Raw genomic sequence first — 22,168 nt, 5'->3', positions numbered from 1 at the left:
ACTATCGGAATGCCAATTGTGGGTTTAAAATATTTAAATACTTGAAAATCCTGCTAAAAAATACTTAAAAACAGCGTTTTTTTTCGAATTCCGTTATATTCATGAAACTTGACTTCTGACCCATATCGGTCAATCAGAGAGCGGGGATAGGTCAAAAATTAAGATGACGTCATCATCGGTTTGCGTCTCGTGTTTTATTTAAATACTGAAAAAAATATAAAAAATGGGAAATTCTGTATTTCATAATATTTTATCTAAAGATGGACAAATCTTTTGTACATAAATGTTACCCGGAGAATTTCGCATTTTTTGTAAAATCGACTTACATGGATCTGGCGGATTTTGAAAATAGGCGACACATAACATTTTTAACATCTCAACAAAAATGAGAAGAATATGAAAGTCTGGATACTTATAGGGCATATGAATTGTCATAGGCTGGTTACTTATACGTGTGTAACATTCACCATGACGACAACACTTCACAATTTTTGGAACTCCTACATATGTCATCAATCTCGTGACACTGCACACGTGATTTCACTGGAGCCATCTGTGGTTGGTTTTATTTTAGCAGATATTATTTTGTTTGCAAGATATTTACTTACAGGGCTCATGACCTGTCATTGGCTAGATAATTGATCACTTTATACACTACTCAAACTCTTAGATATATTGATCAATCTTATGACAAAGTATACATGAGTTCACAACAGTCGTCTATGTTGGATTGAGCAAAGCCCCTATTTTAGCAGAGACCCATTTATTTTTATGTATGATCCAATCCCTGGATTATTTTTACATACCGGGAAAAACCGGCAGTCACGAATTAGTGTTTTTAAAATAGTATTACACAAAGTGAACGATGAAAGAAAGGAGAGTGTTACATCTAATGTTATCAATAATTCCTAATTTCACCATTCGAACATCTGTCATACACCGTTTTACCGCACATACGTCTGAGAGAGCTCATTCCCGAGATATTCGGAGCATTGAATGTAATACGGTTTTTCCTAATAGAAGCGTGTAGAGGAATGATGTATGGAGTTCCGGATATCCGGTACTTGTTTCGTTATTTTGACGTGTCTTAACTCGAGATTAGGTCTGTATATGCAATTAATTGATATGGTCAGATAATGATGTATGGAGCATAACAGTGGCGAGCAGTCAATATATATATATTATATATATATATATATATATATATATATATATATATATATATATATATATATATATATATATATATATATATATATATATATATATATATATATATATATATATATATATATATATATATATATATATATATATTTATATATATATATATATATATATATATATATATATATATATATATATATATATATATATATATATATATATATATATATATATATATATATATATATATATATATATATATATATATATATATATATATATATATATATATATATATATATATATATATATATATATATATATATATATATATATATATATATATATATATATATATATATATATATATATATATATATATATATATATATATATATATATATATATATATATATATATATATATATATATATATATGTGTATACGTATATGTATACGAACATCTATAAGAGAGAATAGAACGCCACACCACTCTGTATTTGCAAACATTCTTCGCCTGTTCCACGTTCATGCATCTCCTCATACATACATGCCGATTATTACGACTCCTAACCTGACCCCTTTAAGTATTTGGTATACCTGATCGTGCCGTATTTTTCTCAGTCTTCCTCTGCTTCTTTTCCCAATTACATTCGCCGTATAAATTTGTTTAAAAATAAACGATAGTGATTTTAATCTCTCGTATTTATTTAATATTACCCTGGGCTGGTCTCTGAAACTAAGGATTATTCACCTTACCTTCAATAAAGTATCGATCAAGATAACACTGCGTCAACACGATGCAGTGCCCTATGCACCATCGGGTGCGGATAGTGTTTAGAAGAAGAATTATAAATTAAGATATTAGAAATTTCTTAATATATTAAGGTAGGCAATATTTTCGCGGCTGCACCGAACGTACGCCCCTGGTTTAGCGTGTGGGCATGCACGATAGTATGAGTGTAGTTATAATTAATGGCCCAGGAAGAACGGTTATGTAGCGGCAGACCTTGACACAGATATGAGCAGGTTTACGATAATATTATTACAATATTTGCACATACCTACCGGCTGCTAGGTACACGTATGACGGCAGACGTATTGGGAAACGAAACGAGATGAACGCAGTGTGGAAATGGTTGCCAAAACCTTGCAATTTGAAATTCAGCTGTGATCCAACCCTCTCTCATGAAGAACCTGTAGGAAGATGTTGAAATGGGTGATATAAGGAAATAATGCAAAGCTGAAATGAGCGTTATCCAGCAAACTAAGTAAGGTGTGTTGAGATGAAGCCCTCATAGAAAGATGTTGCAATGGGTGATATAAGGAAAGAATGCAAGGCTGAGATAAGCATTGTCCAGCAAACTAAGGAAGGTGTGTTGAGATGAAGTCCTCATAGGAAAATTTTCCAATGGTGACTGATATAAGGAAAGAATGCAAGGCTGAGATAAGCATTATCCAACAAACTAAGGAAGGTGTGTTGAGATGAAGCCCTCATAGAAAGATGTTGCAATGGGTGATAAAAGAAGATAATACAAGGCTGAGATAAGCATTATCCATCAAACTAAGGAAGGTGTGTTGAGATGAAGCCCTCATAGGAAGATGTTGCAATGGGTGATATAAGGAAAGAATGCAAGGCTGAGATAAGCATTGTCCAGCAAACTATGGAAGATGTGTTGAGATGAAGCCCTCATAGGAAGATGTTGTAATGGATTATAAAAGGAAGAATGCAAGGCTGAGATAAGCATTATCCAGCAAACTAAGAAAGGTGTGTTGAGATGAAGCCCTCACAGGGAGATGTTCCAATGGTGATATAAGGAAAGAATGCAAGACTGAGATGAGCATTATCCACCAAACTAAGGAAAGTGTTTTGAGATGAAGCCCTCATAGGAAGATGTCCCAATGGTGATTATAAGGAAATAATGCAAGGCTGAGATAAGCATTATTCAACAAAGGAAGGTGTGTTGAGATGAAGCCCTCACAGGGAGATGTTCCAATGGTGATATAAGGAAAGAATGCAAGGCTGAGATAAGCATTATCCAGCAAACTAAGAAAGGTGTGTTGAGATGAAGCCCTCACAGGGAGATGTTCCAATGGTGATATAAGGAAAGAATGCAAGACTGAGATGAGCATTATCCACCAAACTAAGGAAAGTGTTTTGAGATGAAGCCCTCATAGGAAGATGTTCCAATGGTGATTATAAGGAAATAATGCAAGGCTGAGATAAGCATTATTCAACAAAGGAAGGTGTGTTGAGATGAAGCCCTCACAGGGAGATGTTCCAATGGTGATATAAGGAAAGAATGCAAGGCTGAGATGAGCATTATCTATCAAACTAAGGAAGGTGTGTTGAGATGGTTTGGGCATGTGGAAGAACGAATAATCTAATGTGAAAAGGTTGCCAAAAACTTAATTTGAATAATAATGAATAATATTTGGAGCAAAGGTACATATTACAAACCTAAAAAGGACCACTCTAACTCCTTTGAGTTCGAGTGGTCCTTTTCAGGTTGGTAATATGTGAAGCCCGAAATAGCATATATAATTAAATATAATTTTATTCGTCAGACAATTTATGACAACTCCACCTTTGTGTCGCAATAAAATTATAAAAATACTATTTAAAGGTATGTTGGTTTACTTGAAGCAGCAGTAACATTGTGAAGGTCAATTAGACCTCAGAAATTAGGTATCAAAATGTTAGAATAATAGTTACTTGAACATTGAGTGATCACTAAACAAAGAAACAATCACCGTAAGCGGTACGGAATAGAAAATTTTCGGGTCTTTGAAATCCAGTGGTCTTTTTTAGGTCGGGATAAGGTGCGAAGGCCGAAAAAGTATACTTTTAATGTCGCTTTATTCGTCGAACTTAATAAAATTATAAAATAGTACCATCAGTGCGAATGGTAGCAAATTAAGTAAATGGTGCACTGAAATCAGTAATAGCAAATAAAAACCTATCAGCGGAAGCTAAACTGGCAGTGTACAACGGAGTCCTGGTTCCAACTTTAATGTATGGAAGTGAAACATGGAGTTGGCAAAATAAGGATGAAAGTAGACTGAATACAGTCGAAATGCGATCTCTCAGAAGAATGTGCAACAAAACGATGTATGATAGATGTTCGAATAGCGAAATTAGGAAGAAATGTGAAGCTGAGATAAGCATTGTCGATAAAATTAAGAATGGTGTGTTTAAATGGTTTGGACATGTGGAACGAATGAGTGAGGAAAGAACGGTAAAACAAATTTATCAGGCTAATGTGATTGGAAAAAGGACCCGAGGAAGACCGAGAAAAACATGGCACTATCAGGTATGCCAAATACTTGAAAGTGGTCAGGTTTTAGGAGTCGTAGTAATCGGCGGGTATGTATGAGAAGATGCATGAACGTGGAACAGGCGAGGAATGTTTCCAAAGACATAATGGTTTTGCGTTGTATTCTCTCTGCCTACCTTTGCGGGGAAGCAGCGTGATGGTTAGTTAGTTAGTTATGTTAGCAAATTCGAGGCACCCACAATTCTGTAAAGGTCAGTTACAAGTAATGAATCATGATATAAAAATGTTAGAATAATAGTTACTTGGACGTCAATCAAACAAATAATCACCGTTCGCGGTACGGTATAGAAAAATTTTGGGGTTTTTGAATTGCAGTGGTCCTTCTTAGGTTGAAATTAAATTTATATTCATATTATTTTTTGACATTTCATCAAAGATGAAGAATAATATGGAAGTCTGGGCATTTACGGGGCCGACGACCGTCATTTGCTGGTTTAAGTGATCATTTTACACACGTATAACATTCACCAATTCTACCCATTATTGACAACCACAATACTAAAATTCTTTGAAGTTCTATACATACGAACCAATTTTGAAACATTATTTTTGAATCACAAGAACTTCACTAGAGACATCTTTTGGTGAGATGAAAAGAAGCTTTTTATTGAACAGAAACTATTTTAATAGTATGTTAACTCCGAATGCTGGATTATAATCACACACATGAGAAACGCCACAAAATATTATTTAATTTTTTATCATTTAAGCTTATAATTTCACTAGATACAACATTCAGGGTGAATCTAAATACTTGTTCACAAAATCTGGATTATCTCCTATTACAGAGTTATTTTCATATTATTTATTGACATCTCATCAAAGATGAAGAAGAATATGGAAGTCTGGGCATTCGCACACTCAAAATGTTGTAAATTTATATTACTTCAAGGTCGAAGTAGTATTAATTTAATATGGCTTAATGCGTTGGACGATTAGCAAGACTTCCACCGTTAATAAAATTACAAAAATACTCTATATCACTGCAAATGTTGGCAAACTTGAAGTATTTGAAAGGTCAGTTACAAGTAAAAATTTATATCAAACGTTTCGCATGTAATGTAGGCCAAGCACTATCAAGGGCGTTTCAAAAGGTGAATAATTATTTTTCGTTGATAACCTGTTGTGGTTCTGTTTGTATACTAATATTTCTAATATACAGCATGTTTAAATTTAGATTTCATTTTTTTCTTTATTTTAAATTCTTTTGCATTACATGACATACATTCAAATACAAAAAAATATGAATAAAATATTAATATGAATACAAAAAAAGATCCCACAAAGGCATGGCCTGTGTGTGGGTACACAATACAATTTAGTCATAGGAAAGGGTATAAGGGTATAGGGATTATAAGTACAACTAGAATAATAGTATTAAAATAAAATAAAACAAATTTATGACGTGAATGTTAGTGGGAAAAGAAGCAGGGGAAGACCGAGAAAAACATAGCACGATCAGGTATGCCAAATACTTGAAAGTGGTCAGGTTAGGAGTCGTAACAATCGGCGGGTATGTATGAGGAGATCCATGAACGTGGAAGAGGCGAAGAATGTTTGCAAGGACAGAGTGGTGTGGCACTCTATTCTCTCTGCCTACCCCTGCGGGGAAGCGGCCTGATGGTTAGTTAGTTTTTTTTAAATATAAAATACAAAAAATACTTGACTATCAGAAAACAATTTTTTTTATTTTTTTTTAGTAAATTTGAAAACTTAAAAACATAAAAAAAGTTGAAAAAGTAAAAAGTTAGCAAGCATGTACTACAAAAAAAGGAGCTGAAATCTGTCTCTTCAGTAAATAATCCAAGCAAATTTTAAAATTTACACAAACTTAGGGAACTAACATCTAGCAAATAGTCTTTATTTGATTTATTTTATTATTTATTTATTTATATAGGTGTATCAATTCTTCCTCTTCTTTTTTATAATGAGCCCTCTGACCTACTTCTAGCTGCCAGTTTCTACCCCCCACAGCGACTACGTCGTCGGACCATCTCTTTTGCGGTCTTCCGACGCCTCTTTTGTTCATTCAAGGTCTTCATCGTAATGTTTTTGAGGCCCATCTTATCAAATTATTCATAGCATGGGATTTTTCAAAATGACTATGGGATATCGGTAAAAAAATATTCTTAGAAAACAAAGTTTCTTTCCCAAACCAAAGGACTCATTGAATCTGTTAAATATGAGTTTAGTTAGAGGAAATGGATGTATATAGTTCACAATAATGTCCGCCTCCGTAGTATGATCAGCATGCTCGGCTACCGTTCTGGAGGTCCCGGGCTCGATTCCCAAGGGGGGGTCAGATAAACATAAGTGATTTTTCCACTCTAATATTTATTCAATATTACCCTGGACTGGTGCCTGAAGCGGAGGGCTTTTCACCTTTCCTTCGTGTGTTTATGATCAATATAACACTGCGTTTATATGATGCAGTGCCCTAGGCACCATTGGGTGCGGATAAGGGTTAGAGATCAATTTCTTAGCAAAAATAAGTGGAAATGGATTATACATCCTCACCTATGTATGTTTATATAAAAAAATATTAAATACCGTAGAACTTTGATGTGTTACTTGAGCCCAGTACAAAAAAAAATATTTAGATCTGTATTTGGTCTACAATAATGAACGTATGGACATGATTCATTGTTTTCCTGACAGGTGACACTTATTGTCACCATACGTTCATTATTGTAGACCAAATGCAGATTTAAATCTCGTTTTTGTACTGGGCTCAAGTAGCACATCAAAGTTCAAGTAGCCCCGTTCTACAGTAGGTTTTTTTTTGTTTTTAAGTTCACCAAGGAAATCATGAATCCATTTAGACGTATGTAGAGTACGTCAAGACTTATTATTTCTGAGCGACAATGCCCTGGTGAAGGCTAACACTGTTGGTACGCTAACTACACACCGTGGACCCTTGGTCGTCAAACTGCGGCCCGCGGCAGATATTTGTGCGGCCATATAGCAAACAATTTTAGTAGATTAAATATAATATTATAAACTACGCATAAAAATTACATAAAAAATATGTTTGTAGTTCTAATAAAAATCTTGAATAACAAACTGTTTTTTCTTTCTTTTTTATCAGGGATGATACAGGTATCTTTATCCATATCCAAATCTTTCGGATATCCGAAATAAATAAAAATCCGTATCCGAATTCGATATAAAAAATGATTCGGATAATTGCAGATGTTACTCTAAATTACATTTTCAATTGACATGACACGATATTAATATTCGTTTCGAGTTAAGACAGAGATTATCTTTGACTGTTTTAGCACTGCGACTAACTTTATTTTCACAATTTTTTAAGTAGTTAAAATCTCGATAGAAACAAAGAATATTTTAAATTTATTTCAGAGAATAGCATCAAGTGGCCACTTAAACCAGCCAATGACAGGTCATAAGCCCTGTAAATGCCTAGATAGGGGTAGGGGTTGGCTAGGAGTATGTATAGGAGCTTGGAGCTGGAACCTAGCAACAGTCGGCTATCGTACATAATACCCAATTCATAAGTGTGCGGCCCGCAGTGATACCTCACATTGTCCCACACATTGTCACATTGACGACCGCTGCCGTGGACTAGCTCAAAACCGAGAGTTTAAAAACACCCATTAAGGTCAAGTTAACCATAAGCGCTCGTTGCGTCAGTCTCACTTTCAAATATCCATGGTTCATTGTCAGACGGTTCAATAACTGGTTTTTACACAGTTTAGGCGCGCTGGGGGCCATACACTAGTATTATATGCTAGTATTCTATCATCCGTTGACCGAAAACTTGACGCGAAGGTTTAAAACCTCTTTCAAGGTCGTGATAGGTTTTTTTCTGCGTCTTGTCTGCCAGCTGATTAGCGTTGGTCGTTTTTTAAGAGTAAAAAAATAAGATAACATTTTGAGCGTGTCCACAAATCTGGATGATCCATAATTAGGAGTTATTTTTACATATCGTTCACTCCTTTCAAAAATGTCATAAATCAAAAAACTTGACTTTTCACGAGAACGTTACTAAAGTTTTAAAATATACAAAGTACTAAAAATAAATATCAAGCCACTTATTGAACTTTTTACTATGCAACAGGTCTTTTTAGGTAAAACCGGAAGGTTTTTTCTCCTTTTGAAAAATATTTAGTTTATTTTTAAAAAATAATCAAACAATACCTTTTCTTCAAAATGCAAAAACAATACTTTCTGCCCTGTAGCGGGTAAATATTAACTTCAAAATATGCCTTTTTTGTTGGAATATAGTACATTTTTTGGGCATTCCAAAAACATGCACAATTGAAAATTGACGATTTTTGATTTATGACGTTCTTGAAAGGAGTGAGCGATATATACATATATTTTGAAATCACAACATAGATGAAGAAAACTATGGAACATACATTTACCAATTTTACCTATGGTTTACAACCACGGGTAAAATATACATACTTATAAGCCAAACATTTATAAACTAAAATAAAAAATGAAAAATATATATTCTAGCATTTCTCATGTTTGTGTTTAACACATATGTACATTTCTGTTGACTGTCGTCAACAGACCTTCCGTTCCACTACAAGAGGGTTCAGCATTTTGTGTCTTAGCTTGGTTTATGTTAGGTACCAATATCCTTCACTAGTTTAATTATTTTTTAAAAACCATATCCGCTCCCTAAGTGGAGCATATGGAGTCCACAAACTATCTCCAGGCTTTTCTGTCGGCTGCCAGCTCCCTTGCATTCTCCCAAGTCAAATCCGCGACCCGAAGTTCTGACGAGAACTGCCGACGAAATGTCAGCAGTTGTCGTCCTTGATGAAAGAGGCAAGCTTGGTGGCGGCTCTCGGGAGGCATGCGGAGTACATGGCCAAGCCAACTGAATCGCCTTTTCTTGACAAAGTCGATTCAGTTTTCTTCATTCCTCACAAAGTCAAACCATCGCACGCCTAAAATTCTCCGCAGACACTTATTCTCGAAGCTCAGTACACGGCTGCTCTGGGTCTTTGAAAGGTGCCATGTTTCACAGCCGTATAAGAAAACAGGAGCAGGAGAGTTTAATTATACAAGGTTGTAACCAGGACTCCATTGTGCACTACCAAAATTACACGATAATAGCATTTTTTTGTTGTTGCAGATTTTTGACAAGGTGAAGACGATGAAAGGAGGTATGCAGGGATTGACCAGTAAAATGAGGATCATTGCTGGAGATGTATCCAGCCCAGGACTTGCGATCTCCGAACAGGACAGAGAACTGATCAAAGAAAACGTTCACATCATATATCATGCTGCCGCTACCATAAGGTACCAGGAATACTATAATACTAATATTAGCAATTTAATATCGCAAAGGTGATTGATGAATATATAGAAATGAGAGTGAATGCTGGGAACAGAGGCTGAATGCTGTACAAAGTGTACAAATAAAAAGTGGTTAAAAAATTGTTTTATTTTATAAAGTTTATTAATGTGCCACAAAGTATCTGCGAAAAACACTCAAGACAAAGTATTTATTTATGATTACAGGTTCGATGAGGAGCTGAAGAAAGCAGTTCTTCTTAATACCAGAGGAACAAAACTGATGCTTGAGTTGGCTAGGGAATGCAAACATCTGGAGGTAGGATATTCTTCTTTCTCTTCTTTTTATAGATCCTCAGGATTTGTCTGTGCCTATGCCTGTCGCTCTTGGGATGTTGACTGCCAGCTATCTCTCCGCCTTTTCGGAGGTCTCTCTGGGGGTCTACGTCCTTCAGGGTTTCCTTGAAGAGCGATACGTGGAAGTTTGTCTTCTGACATTCTGTTTAAATTATCTGCATTAATTCCTATTTCTAACTACATTCGATTCATTAATTTGTTTTACCGTTCTTTCCTCACTCATTCGGTTCACATGTCCAAACCATCTCTAATTGCATTTTTTCATTTGATCGATAATGCTTATCTTAGCCTTGCACCCTTTCCTTATATCACCATTGGAACATCTACCATACATGATCTTGCCGCACTGAGAGATGGCATCCCGACTGCATCCAGTCTACTCTCATCCTTCCCAAACCATCCCAACCCGCCTTCCTTAGTTTGCTGGATAGTGCTCATCTCAGCCTTGCGCCCTTTCCTTATATCATCATTGTAACATCTACCATATATGTTTTGCCGCACTGGGAGATTGCATTCAATTTACTTTCATCTTTCTTCTGCAAACACCGTGTTTTGACTGTGTTTACCTCTTTTTCTTAAACGTTGTTTGATGTTTCAGCTATTCTGCCACGTGTCAACGTCTTACTGCCATCTGCACGAGAAGCTGCTGCTGGAGAAGCCATACCCTCCACCATCTGATCCTCATCAGATCATCAAGTGCGTGGAATGGCTGGACGATGCTGTTGTTAACGCTATGACAGACAAGTGAGTAAAAAATATTAAAAAATATTCATGTAATTCAATGCTTGTGTCTTTTTTTTTAATTTTACAGAACTGTTTTATCACGTCATTCACATTTTCTTCTGCCTGGCTCCATCCCAACTTATCTTCTTTGTAGACTGTTGGAGTCAGCTCTCCTCGTCTTCAGGTTGTAGGTCATTCTATCATGGACAACGTCACCTAGGCCATGCCTTTGAATCATGTTATCTTTCTGCAGCATCCATAAACTCTTTGATCTTCCTCTAGATGTCCTTCGAGGAAGATCTTTAGCGATTGCCTAGATCACAGTATGATCATTTTTTTCTCTAATAATATTAATAATTCTCTTATAAAGAAATAATATAATCATGTAATAATAAATTTAGTTTCATTTACAATAAATAGGAGACCTTAGAAATTTCATTTTAGTCTACATTTTACCTGATGATGGAATAGTTTTTCCGAAACCTGTTATCATGAAGAAGTGTAAAATGTTTTAAGTAGTATTACACATTGTTAACGATGAATGATAAGGAGAGTGTTGTGCTATGTATGGTTGGGATCAAAAATGGTGGTCGAACCTTGAATGACATCTGATTCCATTCATTCATCTTCATAAGGAACTTTCACGAGAGATGGTATCATACCTGATAAAACTAGCGAAGAACATTGGTGCCATAAACCAAGCTAGGACACAAAATGCCGAACCCTCTTCTAGTGGAACGGAAGGCCTGTTGAGGGCAGTCAGCAGTCCGCCTTCTCCTGAGGAGTGCAACGTGGTTTCCTCCCAGCAATGAGCAAATGTTGAGATTATTGGCCCACACTAGATTATCCCTCTTATTTTTTTTTTTTAAGTTTAGAAGAAACTATAATTAACTTAATTATATATTAACCTTGTACATAATAAGCAAAGTAAATAATAAATACAACTCCCATCTTCAAAAAAATCTTCTATGGAGAATTTTAGTGTTCCGTTAGTGATTTTACACATCAAGTCACTAATTACAACATTTTGAGTGTGTCCAAATACTTGTTCACAAAATCTGGATTATCTCCAATTATAGGAGTTATTTTCATATTATTTTTTGACATCTCATCAAAGATGAAGAAGAATATGGAAGTCTGGGCATTTACGGGGCTTACGACCGTCATAGGCTGGTTTGAGTGATCACTTTACACACGTGTAACATTCACCAATTCTACCCATTATTGACAACCACACTACTCAAATTCTTGGAAGTTCTATATATATGAACCAATTTAGAAACCTTGTTCATGAATCACTAAAACTTCACTAGAGACATCTATTGGTGAGATGTAAAGAAGCTATTTATTAAGCAGAAACTCTTATATTAGTATGTGAGATCCGAATCCCGGATCAAATCTGGTATCAAATCATTATCTGGTCAAATTATAAGCTTAATAATAAAAATGAAAATGGTATTTTCTGGCGTTTCTCATGTGTGTGATTATAATCCGGGATTCGGATCTCACATACTAATATAAGAGTTTCTGCTTAATAAAAAGCTTCTTTACATCTCACCAATAGATGTCTCTAGTGAAGTTTTAGTGATTCATGAACAAGGTTTCTAAATTGGTTCATATATATAGAACTTCCAAGAATTTGAGTAGTGTGGTTGTCAATAATGGGTAGAATTGGTGAATGTTACACGTGTGTAAAGTGATCACTCAAACCAGCCTATGACGGTCGTAAGCCCCGTAAATGCCCAGACTTCCATATTCTTCTTCATCTTTGATGAGATGTCAAAAAATAATAAGTCACTAATTGTACTACAGTATTGTTTAGATTGAATTTCTATTTTGATATTTGCTTTTTTTAGGATTTTGGACACCCTCCCAAATACGTATGCTTTCACAAAAGCTCTTTCTGAAGGTCTGGTGGTCGAAGCGATGAAGGATATTCCATGCATGATTCTTCGTCCATCAATTGGTAAGGAAATGTATTAATGTAAACATCAATTAATAAAAAAGTACATTGTTATCAGTGGCGTGCCTAGGGTTTACTAGTAAGGAAATCCCAATTTTTTTTTCACTTTCGTGAATACATGACATACTTATAATTTCTTCACTTCTTACCATTCCCAGTACAGTAAGCCCCCAAAAAAACATTATAAAGATAAACAATGTGTTGTAATCTCGGCTTTTCTCGGCTAGATTATTCCAATACAACGAGCAAGCGCGATAATTTAAAAACAACCATACAAAATTATTTATTTTTAATCATTTGATGCTCATTTGGTAATTTTTATTCGGTGTTGTTGGGCAAGCCAGGCTTATGGGCTTCTATGGAAGTACCGCCACTGATTGTTATATGCATGTTACAAATTGTTTTCCTTTTTCTAGTTATCCCTATCTGGCAAGAACCCCTTCCGGGATGGACTGACAACGTGAATGGTCCTGTAGGACTTCTCATTGGTAAGGATTTATTAATAATAATAATTGAAATATAGCCTTGTTTTAAAATCACTATAATTTTTTTAGTGGTTTGATGGAAAGTCACTAAGTAATTGCTTCAAATATAAATTATATTAAATGTATCGTCTAAAGCCATCTATGGACCCAAGCTACTACGAAGAATTTTAAAGCACCGTATCACTCACTCCTTTCATGAACGTTATAAATCGAAAAACTTGATTTTTCAGAACGTTTTTAAAGTTTAAAAATATAATACAATGTTTTAAAAAGTAAATATAAAGCCAATTTTTGTACTTTTTACTGTGCAAAAGATCTTTTTAGGTAAAACCTGGAGGTTTTTCCTCCATTTCAAAAATATGTAGTATGTTTAAAAAAATAATTAAACAATACCTTTTCTTCAAAATGCAAAAACAGCACTTTCTACCTTGTTGCGGGTAAATATTAAGTTTAAAATGTGCCTCTTTTGCTGGGATATAGTACATTTTCTGAGCATTCCGAAAACATGCACAGCTGAAAATTGTCGATTTTTGATTTATGACGTTCTTGAAAGGAGTGAGCGGTATGTGAAGCTAAAGCGCCGCTCAGAGCGGCTGCAGACTGACACGATGATTGCCAACCTTCAGCGTGGAGTACTCGGGCCGTTGTATGAGGGGAGAGAAATAGCGAGTAATAGGTATTATATTACAAGGCGGCGTGGAAGGTAAACGCAGCGTAGGAAGAAGGCGTATATCCTGGCTCCGCTGCAGCACTGGGGCGCTGCTCAGAGCGGCTGCAGACTGACACGATGATTGCCAACCTTCAGCGTGGAGTACTCGGGCCGTTGTATGAGGGGAGAGAAATAGCGAGTAATAGGTATTATATTACAAGGCGGCGTGGAAGGTAAACGCAGCGTAGGAAGAAGGCGTATATCCTGGCTCCGCTGCAGCACTGGGGCGCTGCTCAGAGCGGCTGCAGACTGACACGATGATTGCCAACCTTCAGCGTGGAGTACTCGGGCCGTTGTATGAGGGGAGAGAAATAGCGAGTAATAGGTATTATATTACAAGGCGGCGTGGAAGGTAAACGCAGCGTAGGAAGAAGGCGTATATCCTGGCTCCGCTGCAGCACTGGGGCGCTGCTCAGAGCGGCTGCAGACTGACACGATGATTGCCAACCTTCAGCGTGGAGTACTCGGGCCGTTGTATGAGGGGAGAGAAATAGCGAGTAAAAGGTATTATATTACAAGGTGGCGTGGAAGGTAAACGCAGCGTAGGAAGAAGGCGTATATCCTGGCTTGGCAACTTGAGATACTGGCTTCTCTATAACACTGAGTCCCTACTTAGAGCCGCTGCAGACAGTAAAATCGCCAGTGGGTATGTTTTTTTTAACCATACGATTGTCTGTTTGAATTTCAGGAGCTGGAAAGGGAGTCATCAGGACTATGTACTGCCATTCCAACGGATATGCTGACTATCTACCTGTTGACATAGTGGTCAACACAATGCTTGTTTGCACGTGGAACTACATCAGCAATAAGTATGTAAAAAAACTAACTAACTAACCATCACGCCGCTTCCCGCAGGGGTAGGCAGAGAGAATAGAGCGCCACACCACTCTGTCCTTGCAAACATTCTTCGCCTCTTCCACGTTCATGCATCTCCTCATACATACCCGCCGATTGTTACGACTCCTAACCTGACCACTTTCAAGTATTTGGCATACTTGATCGTGCTATGTTTTTCTCGGTCTTCCTCTGCTTCTTTTCCCATTAACATTCGCCTCATAAATTTGTTTCACCGTTTTTTCCTCAGTCATTCGTTCTACATGTCCAAACCATCTCAACACACCTTTCTTAATAAGTATGTTGATTGGAAAATTTATTTTTTTATATTTTTTTTTTACTTAGCACACTTTTTAGAGAAAATTCATTGAGGATACAAGGCCTGGTGAATTAGAACATAATATAGACCAAACATTTTGAGTGTTCCAAGACTTCACGCACCTGTGCGTGTAGTCTGCTCTTGTCTGTAACAGGCATCAATACTAACGAGGAAGAAGAAGAGAGATTTAGGGTAAATGTTTTTTTTTACAACATTTTGAGTGTGTCCAAATACTTGTTCACAAAATCTGGATTATCTCCAATCACAGGAGTTACTTTCATATTACTTTTGGACATCTCATCAAAATGAAGAAAAATATGGAAGTCTGGGCATTTACGGGGCCGACGACCGTCATGGGCTGTAAAGTGATCTCTTAAACCAGCCCATGACGGTCATCGGCTCCGTAAATACCCAGACTTCCATATTCTTTTTCATCTTTGATGAGATGTCAAAAAATAATGTAATATGGACTACCTCACACTCAAAAAATTAGCATCTTCAAAGAATCAAGAGTGTGGTATATTTTTAACCAGCCTCTCATAAATTGATCTTCATTTTATTCATACAGTGCAGTGGATTATTCGGATCTCCGGGTATTTTGAGAAAGATGAAAGAAGAAAAGATATTTCTAACCAACTAACCATCACGCCGCTTCCCCGCAGAGGTGGGCAGAGAGAATAGAGCGCCACGCCACACCACTCTGTCCTTGCAAACATTCTTCGCCTCTTCCACGTTCGTGCATCTCCTCATACATACCCGCCGATTGTTACGACTCCTAACCTGACCACTTTCAAGTATTTGGCATACCTGCTCGTGCCATGTTTTTTTCGGTCTTCCTCTGCTTCTTTTCCCACAAACATTCGCCTCATAAATTTGTTTTACCGTTCTTTCCTCACTCATTCGTTCTACATGTCCAAACCGTCTCAACACACCTTTCTTAATTTTATCGATAATGCTTATCTCAGCTTTGCATTCCTTCCTTATTTCACTATTCGCACATCTATCATACATCGTTTTGTCGCACATTCTTCTGAGAGATCGCATTTCGACTGCATTCAGTCTACTTTCATCCTTCTTTTGCCAACTCCATGTTTCAATTCCATACATTAGAGTTGGAACCAGGAATCCGTTGTGCACTGCCAGTTTAGCTTCCACTGATAGGTTTTTATTTGCTATAACTGATTTCAGTGCACCATTCACTTTGTTCCCAGCATTCACTCTCCTTTCAATGTCTTTATCAATCTTTCCATCCCTAGAAAACATACTACCCAAATACACACAAATACATACAAAAGATATTTCAGCTTATGAAATCGCTCTTTATTTGATTTTTTTATGTAGATACTGAATGACTACTTTAAATTTTTTTACAGGCAAATAGAGAAGTCTATCTACAACATCACGAGCTCAGCTGAAGTCAAAGTCTCCTGGCAAGAACTGATTGACATCGGAAGAAATATTGTCACCAACAGGATACCGTTAAATGGAGTGGCTTGGTAAGTAAAAAAACCTCTTGTGTTTTGAATATTGAAAGCATTAACTTTGTGGATCATGTTGATACATTATTTTGAGAAATAAAAAGACTTTGTTTTTTGATCCACTCACATTTTTACTAACAACCAACTAGTTTCGGCAACAACCTGTTGCCCTCTTTAGGGTTTAATTCAGGATTTAATTTGTTAGTCATAAAATATATATGTAATATATAAAACCCTTATCCGCACCCCAATGGTGCATAGGGCACTGCTTTATATAAACGCAGTGTTATCTTGATCGTTTACACATGATTACAATGTGATCAGCCCCCCGCTTCAAGACCAGTCCATGGTAATATTGAATAAATATTACAGTGAAAAAATCACTTATATTTATTTTACCCCCCTTGGGAATCGAACCCGGGACCTCCAGAACGGTAGCCGAGCGTGCTGACCATTACACTACAGAGGCGAATAAAAATATAAAGTCTTTTTATTTCTCAAAATAATAAAACACCTCTTTTTCAACTCAAAATATTGTCAACGATGGGGCGTAAATGGTTATGTCAATATGCAGATTTGTCGAATTTGGAGTGAAGAAAACCCAGAAACCGTTGTCGAGACGCTCTTACACCCATTAAAACTCACTGCTTGGTGTGCTTTATGGGCAGGTGGAATCATTGGCCCATATTTTTGGCAAGTCGATAACGACCAGAATGTTACGGTCAATGCAGAGCCCCACAGAACCATGATTACTGACTTTTTGGTACCTGAGTTGAATGGCATTGATGTGACAGAGCTGTGGTTTCAACAAGATGGCTCAACATGCCACATGGCGGGCGCCGACATCAATTTATCGTGGGAAATTTGAACTTCTTTAATCTTTAAAAACAGCACTATTTATTTATATAAATTTGATCAACAGGTACCCTGGAGGATCTATGAAGAACTCCAGAACGGTCCACAACATCTGCGTATTTTTCTTCCATCTTCTGCCGGCTATGTTCGTCGATTCTCTTTGTTACCTGACCGGACACAAGCCATTGTAAGTACCCATTTTTGCTAACCTAATAGCCAAGAAGTCTAGAGAAGGGGGAAAGGCACCTCAGAGAGGAGGCGCTGCCAACGATAGAGACGTCTTATGACAATAAACATTTTTGAAAGCAGAAAATTACTTCATTTGATATTATTTTTTGACATATCATCAAAGATGAAGAAGAATATGAAAGTCCTGGGCATTTACAGGGACAACGACCGTCATAGACTGGTTTAAGTGATCACTTTACATACGTGTAACATTTTACAATTCTACTCATTATTGACAACCACACTACTCAAATGCTTGGAAGTTCTATATATTTATTAACCAATTTTCAAACATTTTTCTTGAATCACTAGAAGTTCACTAGATACATTTATTGGTGAGATGAAAAGAAGCTTTTTATTGAGCAGAAACTCTTTTATTAGTATGTGAGCTCCGAATCCTGGTGGTATGATGAATTGGACCCCTCCAGGGCTTCTGCAGTCTCTGCATGACTGAAACGTTGTAGATGACTGAAGTTTCATCAATTCTCGCAGTCCATATGGTGGTTCAGACCCTTTCAGGGCTTCTGCAGTCTCTGCCGGACTAAAAACGTGGTAAATGGATCTCATCCTCTTCTCCATTTTCGTGTTTCAGCTTGATGCGAGTGCAGCGTCGTATCACCAAGGGATTCGAGGTATTTGAATACTACGCTAACAACCAGTGGGACTTCAATTCTGACAACATCCAAGGCTTAAGACCTGTCTTAAACGCAAAAGAGGCAATAAGATACAAAATCGACGGACTTGGTAAATATCCTGAATTTTATATTTTAAACTTTTGTCCGCCTCCGTAGTGTAATGGTCAGCATGCTCGGCTACCGTTCTGGAGGTCCCGGGTTCGATTCCCAGGGGGGGTAAAATTAATATTAGTGATTTTTTCACTGTCATTTTTATTCAATATTACCCTGGACTGGTACCTGAAGCGGAGGGCTGATCACCTTTCCTTCATGTGTAAACGATCAAGATAACACTGCGTTTATTTGACGCAGTATCCTATGCACCATTGAGGTGCGGATAAGGGTTTCATTATTATTATTATTTAACTTTTGTTTATGTTTTGTTATTTAGAATATCATAATTTTTTTTTTAATTATTAACGTCCAAGTGACTCTGAAATCTAGCTACGGCTTATGCAACACCGCTTCTCATGACCCTAACCAGTCTTCAACTTTTTAAGTTTCATAGCCTTTGCCTACTCGTGAGTGGATTTACTCTTTATGTTTAAAGTTACTTTAATTTCATATAATTTATGAGTGAAAATTGTAGGCAAAAACACTCGCTTTTATTTATTTGTTTAAAATACATACATTTTTATACAGGGCGGCGCTAAAATAATCACCCTTTTGGAAGATGTTATATTTTTTTCAAATGGCGCTGTACGTCAATCATATTTTAAATTTGTAAAGAAGACAGCTCTAGATGTTAAAAAAAACATACTTAAATGTAAAGAATATCCATGTTAATATTTTAACATCTCAACATAGAAAAAGACGAATATGGAAGTATGGATTTTACAGGGCTCACGACCGATCAAAGGCTAGACTAGATTTAACTATTTCCTTATCATTCATCGTTGTGTAATACAACTTACACAAGTATTACACAAAGTGAAAGATGAATGATAAGGAGAGTATTATATTACCATACCACAAAGTTAACAATGCTTTTAATGTACAAAACACAAACTACATTTGGTCACACTTGAATTATATTGAAAATAATTGTTTTTTCTTCAATGTTTTTCGCAAATGCTTTGTGGCACATTTTATAAACTTTATAAAATGAAACAACTTTGTTTTAACCACTTTTTTATTATAAGTACACTTTGACCTACCGGTTGCGACAAGAACCTTATCATCATCAGGGTTTATTTAATTCTAAAACATTGAAAACATTAAAATACGTGTTAAAACTGTCACTTAGAATTGTATAGCTACATAAGGACCGTGGTCCATTTGATCTTCACATTCTTTTGATGATGCCCTAACAAGGCGAAACAACTGTCACAATATAATTTTTTATGTGTTTTTGTTAATAAAATACAACTTCGTAGACTCAAAAAATCTTTGTTTGATTTAAAATTAATACATAAATTAAAATGGAGTTCTACAAATTAAACGCCAAGTCACAATGATTAAAGAAAACACTTCGTTTTTTACCACTTGAGTTTTATTATATACTACATGTTTCAGAAGTTAAACTTCCATCATTCAGGTCTGTATAATAACTTAACATGTAGTACTATATATATGTATTTATTATACAGACCTGAATGATGGAAGTTTAACTTCTGAAACATGTAGTCTATAATAAAACTCAAGTGGTAAAAAACGAAGTGTTTTCTTTAATCATTGTAACATGTCTTACCACAAAGTTAATGCCGAAACAATAAATAAAAACGCCAAGTCAATAAATAAATAAAATAAAAAATAAAAAAAATTAAAATACTTATAATTAATTACATTCCCTTATCAAAAACTTCCACACTCCGTAAAAATGAATACATTTAGGATTTTTTACGGAGTGTGTGGAAGTTTTTGAAAAGGGAATTCAATCAATTATGAGTATTTTAATGTTTTGGAATTAAATAAACCCTGATGATGACAAGGTTCTTGTCGTAACCGGTAGGTTAAAGTGTACTAATAATAAAAAAGTGGTTAAAACAAAGTTGTTTAATTATATAAAGTGTATATATCGTGTTTACTGGCAAAAAACATTAGCTCTAAAATCGCTCTTTGAATTATTCCTGTTATAGCTTTAGCTTTTAGCCTGAATAAAATACCTGTTATTTAACATAAAGTTGAATTTACTTTTAAAACCACATAAATATGACGTTTCAAACTACTTAGTATATTTTGGCAGTTTGTGGAACTTAATTATTGTAACTGCAGACAGTTGGTAGAATTCCATATTGAATTGTTAGGTAATATATCCTAAATACAACAAGGTTTGTTGGATTGAATTCTACATTTATGTATATGTTAATACGTGACGCGTTTCGTCTTCTTAGGACATTATCAAACACATGTCGCTCACTCCTTTCAAGAACGTCTTAAATCAAAAATCGACAATTTTCAGTTAGGCATGTTTTCGGAATGCCCAAAAAATGTACTATATCCCAGCAAAAGAGGCATATTTTTAACTTAATATTTACCCGCTACAGGGCAGAAAGTGTTGTTTTTGCATTTTGAAGAAAAGGTATTATTTAATTAATTTTTTTTAAATAAAATAAATATTTTTAAATATAGTAAAAACCTTCAGGTTTTACCTTAAAAGATCTGTTGCACAGTAAAAAAGTTGTATCATATTTTTAAACTTTAAAAACGTTCTCCTGAAAAATCAAGTTTTTTGATTTATGACGTTCTTGAAAGGGGTAAGCAATGTGTTTGATAATGTCCTAAGAAGACGAAACGCGTCACGTACTAACATATTATACATAAATAAATGTAGAATTCAATCCAACAAACCTTGTTTTATTTTGGATATATTACCCAACAGTTTGTAGAACGTTGAAAACTTTTTAATATCGCATCATAAAGTCAAAATTTGTTCAATTTTATAAAATTGATTTTTTAACCAAATACTTTCTTCCAGTAGATTTATATTATCCACTGACACTTCGTGATGAAATTGCATTTTTAATATATTATTAGATTGAAACCAATATTCTTAGCTTTTCCACTTTATTTTTATTTGACCAGCGACCGGGTTTCGTCGTTACAGACATCATCAGACCAGTCTAACTTTCTTCCAGGTTTGGATATCAACAAGTATTTTGAGAGCTGTATCTTGTCTGCGCGTCTGTACATCCTAAAGGAACCTGAAAGCACTCTGCCATCTGCGAGAAGGCACATGCGAATGTAAGTGTATTTATTTATTCTTCTTCATAATATTTTTCCTTCTTATAGATCCTCGGACCTTCCTGTTCCGTTATCTGTCTCTTGTGACGTGGACTGGCAGCTGTCACGTCATGGCTTTGGAGGTCTTCCAGGTGGCCTTCTTCCGTCTAAGTTCCCTTGAAGAGCAATTCGGGCCAGTCTATTTTGTTGCATTCTATCGACATGGGCATTCCAGAATCGTCTTCGCTGTCTTCCCCATCCGACTATACCCCTCGTACTTCACAGTTCCTTATTCAGTCTATTAACGTGTAAAATCAATCAATTTCTTCACACCACTCTCGGATAATGCTTATCTTAGCCTTGTATTCTTTTCTCGTATCACCATTCGAACATCTATCATACCTCAAGGGCTGTTTCCAATTTACGTATTTAAAATTTTTGCAGTTTTCCATTCTTACAATTTGATATTTACTTGTAGAATATCCGTACATTAAACAGCCTCGGTGACATTACACATCCCTATTTTACACCTTTGGGGATGCTGAACGAAGATTGGAATTGATCCATATACTGCTAGCCTCTTACATGACTCAATGCAT

The 22,168-nt window shown here is 35.8% G+C and overlaps 1 protein-coding gene across 2 annotated transcripts in view; it reads left to right on the top strand.

The window, feature by feature from the left end:
* Positions 1–22,168, top strand: part of LOC148301845 (fatty acyl-CoA reductase 1-like) — a 52,072-nt gene that overhangs the window by 27,737 nt on the left and 2,167 nt on the right. Inside the window, exons 4-13 of one of the 2 annotated variants that reach the window (XM_088272615.1) lie at positions 9,622–9,788; positions 10,011–10,101; positions 10,738–10,883; positions 12,719–12,828; positions 13,242–13,313; positions 14,708–14,828; positions 16,546–16,668; positions 17,573–17,692; positions 18,326–18,477; positions 21,485–21,590. In XM_088272615.1, the coding sequence (XP_088128741.1) occupies positions 9,622–9,788; positions 10,011–10,101; positions 10,738–10,883; positions 12,719–12,828; positions 13,242–13,313; positions 14,708–14,828; positions 16,546–16,668; positions 17,573–17,692; positions 18,326–18,477; positions 21,485–21,590 (1,208 nt within the window). Of the gene's footprint in view, positions 1–9,621; positions 9,789–10,010; positions 10,102–10,737; positions 10,884–12,718; positions 12,829–13,241; positions 13,314–14,707; positions 14,829–16,545; positions 16,669–17,572; positions 17,697–18,325; positions 18,478–21,484; positions 21,591–22,168 lie in introns of those variants that run through there. The other variant, XM_088272616.1, reaches the window with a different exon arrangement.

Source organism: Brachycentrus maculatus, unplaced genomic scaffold (genome assembly GCF_059751285.1).
Source record: "Brachycentrus maculatus isolate JH-2025_06_01 unplaced genomic scaffold, ASM5975128v1 h1tg000513l, whole genome shotgun sequence".
Taxonomy (NCBI): Eukaryota; Metazoa; Arthropoda; class Insecta; order Trichoptera; family Brachycentridae; genus Brachycentrus; species Brachycentrus maculatus.
This window is presented reverse-complemented; position numbering and strand designations above follow the sequence as displayed.